General features: G+C 37.0%; 1 protein-coding gene across 1 annotated transcript; it reads left to right on the forward strand.

Moving 5' to 3' along the window:
• Window positions 1-1,082: 1,082 nt before the first annotated feature.
• On the forward strand, window positions 1,083-2,039 carry LOC113451202 (olfactory receptor 5P68-like). The gene has a single exon (XM_026722570.2). It carries the CDS (start codon window positions 1,122-1,124, stop codon window positions 2,037-2,039), a length of 918 nt encoding a protein of 305 aa, XP_026578355.1. The 5' UTR covers window positions 1,083-1,121.
• Window positions 2,040-9,057: the final 7,018 nt, after the last annotated feature.

Raw genomic sequence — 9,057 nt, forward strand, 5'->3', positions numbered from 1 at the left:
TAACTATGGCACAAGTGACTATGAATAGGACCTCCTAGTTCAAGAGAGGGTGCAATTGGTGCACCAGATGAAATGTGCAAAGTTCTCCCCCACCCCATAGCCTTGAGCAGGAGCTGTGAGTCTAGAACAGGGGTGTCAAACTCACGACACATCATCATGTGACGTATCACAACTTTTTCCCCCTTCACTAAACTGGGCATGGCCAGCACTAGATGCATCTGGCCTGTGGGCCATGAGATTGACAACTCTGGTCTAGAAGAATCCACAAATGATATACCAATTCTGCCTGGGGGATGCCAGAATCAAAGATGAGTCAAAGCCAGTTCCTCCCCATCCACAGCCTCACAGCCTCCATGCATTCAGCCTGCACTATCATAGTATCACTTGTCTGGCTAGGGGTGGAAGATATATAATTAAGTGTGGTTAACATGCCAGACTCCATGCCAACAAGTGATCCTCCCCAGTAGTTTCAGGTAAACATTGAAATGGAAAGGTGAAAGACTTAAGTTCTGAGGCATTGCTGGATTCTAGGATTTGAACTATCCTCTCCTATTAACATGGACTGAATCTGTTTGCAAACAAAGAAGGAGAATCAACACAACACAGTGTTTCCCATTCCCAAAACTCAGAAGCTAGTTCTGAAGGATACCATAATTGAGAATATCAAAAGCTGCTTAGAAGGTCAGGAGAGACAGAATGGTTGCACCCAACTCCATCTTGTACCCTCCAAAGACAAGTGTGACCAATGTCATTTCAATGCTATGCCCTGGCCTAAATTCAGACTGAAAAGGTTCCAGATAATCCACTTCATCCTTTTGCAGCTGTGTGCCAACCACCTTCCCTACCACCTTCCCATATCGATCCAAGTTGTAACCAAATTTAAGTTGCCTTAGCTTTTGAGTTAAAACAAGAATATCCAGGGGTTGAACTAGAAACGGCTCTCCCTCATATAAAATTTCTGGAGTCCATCTCATAACTCTACCTTGAGATAGAATGGGTTACAATTGGTTTGTTTTGAGAGTAATTTGGTCTTTTGTTAAAAATGATAGTTAGCCCCTTTTCCAAGGAATCTAAGTTCTTTTTTTGCTTAATTTCCCCTTCGTTTCAGACAGGAGGCCAGGATGGAAGCTGAGAATGTCACCTCTGTTAAGGAGTTCACCTTACTGGGACTGGCCAGCCAAAGAAAAATCCAGCTTTTCCTTTTTGGGGTCATTCTTCTTGTCTACTTGCTTACTGTTTTGGGGAATCTCCTGATCATCATCCTAGTGCAGATTGACGTTCAACTCCACATCCCCATGTACTATTTTCTCTCACATTTTGCAGGGATAGAAATATGTTATGTTACCAGCACCATGCCTCTCATGTTAACCCATCTCTTGACTGGAAATGGAGTCATTTCTTTTGCACTCTGCACCATTCAGATGTATGTCGCATTGACCATGGGGAGCATGGAGTCCTTTCTCTTGAGTGTCATGGCTTATGACCGCTACCTGGCCATCTGCTGTCCTCTAATTTATGCTACTGCCATGAGCACGCAAAAACAGTTGCAGTTTGCTTTAGCCTGCTGGGTTATTGCTCCTGTGCTCTCTGCCATCTGTGTTATCTGTTTTGTTTGCCAAACTTATTGTGGTCCTAACTGGATCAACCACTTCATATGTGAGTTGCCAGTTGTGCTGAAACTTGCATGTAGTGATACACGAATAAGCAAGCTTGTGATTTTAGCTATAGGAGCATTAGGCATTCTGGTTCCTCTATTGGTTATTCTGACCACCTATGGGTGTATAATTTATTCTGTCTCACATATGAAGTCAAATGTTGGACTGCACAAAGCTTTCTCTACCTGCACATCCCATTTGATTGTGGTCATTTTTTTTTATGGAACGATTATCTGTATGTATATGATTCCAAAGTCAGCTTCATCTCCTGATCATGATAAGCAAATTGCAGTCTTCTATGTTGTGGTCACCCCTCTGCTCAACCCCATCATTTATACCTTGAGAAATAAGAGCATACATAGAGCAGCATCCAAAATGTTGTGAAGAGTGGCTTTACACCCACACACCTAAAATAGGGTTTCTACCATGCTTTATTACTCAATAGCTTAATACCCTAACTAATGGTATCACTGCTTTTGAATTGTGGTGTTGGAGAAGACACATTTTTGTTTGTTTGTGGTAAGTGTATTTTAACTATGGACTATCTATATGCAACAGAAACATATTTTAATTATAAGATTTTATCAGTTTCCAATAGCATTCCAGATGTCTTCATATGCTACAGAAGCAATAAACTAAACTAAACTTTAAAATGAAAACACTATTTTGAAATGGAATTTGAAAAATAATGGTCCACATTTCTGATTGTTGATAGCTGAAATTATAAACACTCAAGAATTTTGTAATATTGAAACTTTTAAAATCAAACTTGAGGGTTGAAAGGATGGGATAGCTCTTCACATTACTATCCCCAAAAGCTTAGTTTAATCCAGGGCAGTGGTGATATTCTACTGGTTCAGCCTGGTTCTGGTATACCAGTAGCACTGAAGATCAGTGAAGATTGAACTGGTTCTCTCTGAAGAGCTGATGTTGGGCCCACCTGCCCACCTGGGTTCCCACACTGATCATTATTCCCTGCTTTTGAAGCACAGCTGCTTTGCATGGCATAGCAGATTGCTGTACACCTGCTCCTGCAGTTACAGGGAGAGTGCAGGATTGCAGTAGGGGATTAGGAAAGCCTCTGTGCCTGTGCAAAGTGCACGTTTGGCATGTGTGCACAAAGTGTGTGCACAAACATGCAAAGTGCGCCCACCAAGCCATGCCCACTGAACTGGTGGTAACCGACTTTGAAACCCACCACTGATCCAGGTGTGTCAATCTCGTGGCCCATGGGCTGGATGCATCACACACATACTCACCCCGTTTAGCAAAGGGGTAAAAGGTCATGGTACATCACATGATGATGTGATGACACGAGTTTGCCACCCCTGGTTTAATCCAATGTTTCCCATCCTTATCAACTCTTAAGATGAACGGACTTCAACTCCCAGAATTCTTCCTGCAGAAAACCTTGTTTGGCTGAACCTCACTGTTTCCAATCCATTCCAGTTTAGTATCAGTCACATTTTATATACATTTAGATCATGGTTAATAATAAAAAATGTTCAACATTAAAAAGCTACATGGATACCCAGTCTTTTGCTCAGTGGTGGTTCATCCTATAAGAAAAAAAAGAACATGATGATACCTTAAAAAAAAAAAAAATTCTATGGAGAATTGGTATGAAAGGCAACTTCTGTTTCTAGTGGAAATTCCATTCTATTACAAATTGTTTACAAAAGCTTCAAGAACTCTCCTTCCCTCCCCCTCTTTCCTTCTCTTCCACAATCTTACTAACCTAATAACCTAATCTTACATAGCTTTTTCTCTGGTAATATTACACTAATAACTAGAGCATACAAAACATTTGCTAGACCAATACTCGAATACAGCTCATCAGTCACATTACATATTTGATATTAACACAGATGAGAAAGTCCAGAAATATTTCACAAGAAGAGTTCTCCACTCCTCTACTCATTGCAGAATACCTTATGCCACCAGACTTGAAATTCTAGATTTAGAAAACCCTGAATTATACCGTCTTCGGTCTGATCTGAGTATAGTATATAAAATCATACATTGCAATGTCCTACCTGTCAATGAATACTTCAGCTTCAACCATAATAATACAAGAGCAAACAATAGATACAAACTCAAGGTTAATCGCACTAAACTTGATTGCAGGAAATATGACTTCAGCAACAGAGTGGTCAATGTCTGGAATACTCTACCTGACTCTGTGGTTTCTTCCCCAAACCCCAAAACTTTAACCTTAGACTGTCTACTGTTATGACTCCCCTTCAAAATTCAAGCAGCCATTTCACAATTAAATCAAACGGAAAGAAGTCTTACAAGATAACGGCTGGCAGAAACCTCAATCCACAGCATATATCTGTCCGGCAAACCAGTCCTGGCAATAAATCTCCAGTCTCAGAGCTTCTTGCTGTAACGTCCTCACTCAAATAGTCACTTTGTTCCTGGCAAAATGTACCAGCCCAGCTGTGTCCTTTTATACTCATTGAGGCAACGTGCTAATTTACTGACTCGCTCTCCTCATTCGCTCCAGCTGATTTTGCCTTCTCAACCGTCTTCTGTTTTTTACATTTAACCACAAATTTTCCAAGTTCTCATCTCCACTAGAAGACTCTCTCAAAACTTCCCTGTCAGCCATTCCCAGCTGTTGATCAGATAAGGAACCAGAGGAGGTCAAAGGTCCTGACAATTCTAATTCATCAGGTCTGTCGTCCTTTGTCACCTCCATCTCCTCATCCTGGTTACCAGTCCAATCACTGAGCCATGCCGGCTCATATTTTTCTGCCATGACCTCCTCACTTGAACTCATATCAGTCACAGGAGCTGAATCCAAGCCCGGAGCCACAACAGTCTACTATAGACCCTACCCCTTTCCTAAGAGATCTGTAGGGGGCGTGCATAAGTGCACCAACATGCCTACCATCCCTGTCCTATTGTTTCTTTTATTTTTCTTGTATGTATCCATTCTACTCATAACTATGTTTTTACTTATACCTATTGTAAGCAATTGACAAACCAAATAAAATAAAAATAAACATTCATATGTTGAATTGAATTCATTTCTTGGGGACCCTTCATTCATTTCATTTTTGGCTTCAGTTTAGATTGACAGTGTTTTCTTCTTGGATTTTCTTTGACTAATGTCATTTTCTCATTCAATGTTCAAATTTTTGTGTGCCTTTCAATTAATTTTCCATATATATATTTGAAAAAACTAATAATAATAAACACAAAAGATTGCTTCTTCTTTCATTTAATCTTTGTGAATACATTGACATAAAGTTATTTTCTTTTAGAGAATATTTAAAAGTGCCCACGAAATAAAAACAGAGAGCTAGACATCTTTGTCAATTTATTAGAAATAACCACGAGAGACTGGAGTAATCTCATTGGAAATAATATCATGAAATATTGACCTCTGCCATAGACAGTGAGAGAAGAGGCTAGAATGATATCTTAAGTCCTGGAACACTTTCAAAGATGAACTAACTTTAGGAAGCTGAAAAACATGGTTGGTTGAGCAGGAGTGAGGGTGATGGAAAAGATGAAGCTTAGTACTGGTAGAAAAAGGTTTTAAAGAATCATTTAAAAGATCTCAAAGAAGAACCGTCACATCCAGTGGAATCAACACCAAGAAGAATTTAATCTGAAATCTCTTTGAATTTCATCATATCCATCAATCCAAAAAGCTTCAGTCACAAACATCTTCCTGAAAATTATTACAAGGACATGGCATGGTAGGGTTCCTGGTCTTTTTATCTAGATTCTTCAAGTATATTTCACTATAATAGTTCTTTCATAAGTTCGACTAATGTTTCAAATTATTTCTCAACATTATGTACTAAGTTGTTGGTTGTTATAATTGAAATCATGATGGGATCCTTGTTAAGTGAGAAAGATCTTGGCAATTCTTAAATCCAAGATTCCAATGACCTACTTGGAGGTTTTAAAGGATGAAATATTTTGACTTGAGAGAGTTGTCTTAGAATAGAACTTTAATACTGACATACTCTTATCTTAAATATTTCTTGGTGGAAATAAATACAGAGACATTTGCTAAGGCAAACTATTGATTTTTCCTTTTTTATCTCTACATATGTCTAGAATGATTGTTACTTTCTTAGCTTTTCTTGGCATTGATAATTTGTCTGGGATTCACATTCAGGCAATATTTAGGTTATATTTTGAATATAATTGGGTACTTTTACCTTCTAGTTTCTTTCATTTTGGGGTCCAACTTAAGCTCTCTATGGAATTATTCTAAGGTTATTTTTAAAGTTGTTATAAATCGTGAAATACTGAATCAGTGCTAATTTTTCTCCAGTCAATAGCCATTTAGTTCTTCTGAAATTGCAAAAATTTAGTTAAAAGCAGATAAGAACTAAGGTGAAATGTTATTATAATTCATTCAAAAATTATTTCATTTATCTGTCTGTCTTTCTTGCCTGTAATAATTTGAAAGAATTTTGTGAATATTTTATCATTTGGATAGAACTTTAGGCGTTCCTTTTGGTTAAAATTAACCAAAAATATGTATGTGACACCTTCAGCTCCTGTACAAAAATGGTTGGATAGGTAATTAAAAATATCAAGAGTTTTGGATTTTTCAGGCACTGAGTTCATACAATCCTGGAAATAAAATCTAAACTCAATTTGCAGCTATGGGTTGTTAACAAGCATTACTTCTCAGAGTTCAAATTTATTGTTTCTGTTTGCTTGTCTTTTTACAGAGGATCAGGGATGATATCAAGCATTCTGGTCAATATGTTTTGGAGTTCTGTTTTCAGAATAATTTTCCAGGCTCCCCTTTCCCCCTGCCTTTTCTTTTTTTAAAAATTGATTTATTGTGCTGATTAATTTTTAAGTTCCATTATGTCACAAAAATGGTTGTACTGTGGATATTTATAACTTCATGTCATTAGTTAAGGAGAATAAAGATAAACAAATAAATAAAATCTCCCAATGAGACCATGCCAATCATCTAATGATTCCTTGAAGAAGATTGGATTGAAGCAACTTCCAGAAGCTAATCTACAAAAAAGTATGGCACTTTGGAGAGTGAGGAGAAGCAATCATTTTTTTTTGCCTCTGCTTTACTGTTCTGAGTGCAGCACTGATTCGGAACATCATCTGTCTTGATGAGTGCCATGGAGAAGGTTGAGAAGAGTTGCAAATTAATGCTCACCTTTTTATCCTCTTCAATAACATTTGTGAAGGTTACTCAACCTTCTCCTATGTATCCTTTGCAAAACCCAGAAGAGACCCACTTAGTTGCTTGCTTGCCCACTTGCTTGTCTGTTCATTTGTTTGTTTATTCAAATACATAACTCTGGGGTGTTTACAGCAATGTAAACTAATACAAGAACATCATACAAATAAAAACATATAAAATATAACATGATCCACAACTGAATTATCAAAAAACAAGAAAAACAATGAACAACACCACAGGTAGGTCCTACCATACACTTACTGTAAACCCATAAGCCACTTCCTTCCATCCCCCAGAATATACATTTTAAAGATTGTATTTCTTAAAGTCATAGATACAGACTCTTGACTATGGTTAAGAGCAATTTCTCAGATTCAGGTATAGTGAGTATAGTGAGCACTTGGGAAGGGAGTGCTCTCTTTGAAGCATGATTCTCCACATCTTTCAGCAGCAGGATTGAGATATCTCTTCTGAGATAAACAATCAAAACTTTATCCTTCACTTTCCCATCATTTCTCCTGCTTGGGGTCTTTGCAAATGACAGCAAGTAACCTAAGGGTGAGTCCTTTCAGAAATATGCTAGTTGTTTGGTTTAACTGAAGGGATCAGTATCATCACCACAGGTGATGGGGAATCTAAGTCCCCTTATGGAATCCCATCAGAATAAACAGAATAATGGAAGGGACCTTGGAGGTCTTCTTTCCTGCTCAAGCAGGAAATCCTATACCATTTCAGACAAACAGTTGTCTAATCTCTTCTTAAAAAGTACCATATCAAAGTACCATTCCGTGTATTGGTCAGTTGGCTTCTTAGAATATTTTAATTCGACAAATTAGCAGCAAAACACTTTTATGAAACAATTCTAATCACATAATATAGTATCAATATTCATATCAGAAAGATAAGACAAATAAACGGTACATTTTATTTATTTTTATTTTATTTGGTTTGTCAATTGCTTAAAGATAATAGGTATGTAAAAACATAGTTATGAATACATGGATATATATAAGAAAAATAAAAGAAACAATAGGACAGGGACGGTAGGCACATTGGTGCGCTTATGCACCCCCCTACAGACCTCTTAGGAAAGGGGTGAGGTCAATAGTAGACAGTTTAAAGTTAAAGTTTTGGGGGTTGGGGTAGAAACCACAGAGTCAGGTAGAGTATTCCATTCTGTTGCTGAAGTTGTATTTCCTGCAATCAAGTTTAGTGCGGTTAACCTATCTATTGTTTGCTCTTGTATTGTTATGGTTGAAGCTGAAGTATTCATTGACAGGTAGGACATTGCAATGTAAGATTTTATATACTATACTTAGATCGGACTGAAGACAGCGTAGCTCTAGATTTTCTAGGTCTAGAATTTCAAGTCTGGTGGCATAAGGTATTTTACAACGAGTAGAAGAGTGGAGAACTCTTCTTGTGAAATATTTCTGGACTTTATCAACTCTGCTAATATCAGATACGTAATGTGGGTTCCAGACTGATGAGCTGTATTCAAGTATTGGTCTAGCAAATGTTTTGTATGCTCTAGTTATTAGTGTAATATTACCAGAGAAAAAGCTATGTAAGATTAGGTTAACAACTCTTAATGCCTTTTTGACTATGCATAGATCAACTTCCCAAAATTTGATCATGTTGCTTAAAAATCTTGCCATATCTGGAAAAAAAGTTCAAAGATTTTAAAAGAAAACCTCAATTCAATAATCCACTAGTAGAGATCCCTCTTTCAACATGGCTGATTCTTTGGGCCATTGTCCATGCCAAAAAGTTCCTGATATTTATATAAAATTCAGATTTTAGAGCTTGGGAAAAAAGAAACTCAAATGCCTTTAATATACAATCATCAGTCTAAAGTTAATTTAACAATTATATAATTTCACTCCAAACCATAGCAAAAGATGAACTGGAGTAATGCATCTGAATTACATCTATAACTGTAAGATGTGGTTATTTAATTAAACATTCACTGAATTATCAGATCATTGAAGAATATTATCATTTGTTCCAATCATTGGAACAATCCGTAGATAAAAAAATGCAACTTTTCCAGAAAGCTATAAATATGTAAAAAATGTGGTTCAAAATTCTTGAATTGCAAGCCTAGTGTTCATGGTCTTCTAGAAAATTGTAAAAACTAAAAAAATAGAAAATATTCAACGTGCTCTTTTTAATATTTGCAGATAACAACATATTGAAAAATAAGAGCCTCAG

The sequence above is a fragment of the Pseudonaja textilis genome, chromosome Z, assembly GCF_049901715.1.
Source record: "Pseudonaja textilis isolate UNSWEBS1 chromosome Z, rPseTex1.2, whole genome shotgun sequence".
Classification (NCBI taxonomy): domain Eukaryota; kingdom Metazoa; phylum Chordata; class Lepidosauria; order Squamata; family Elapidae; genus Pseudonaja; species Pseudonaja textilis.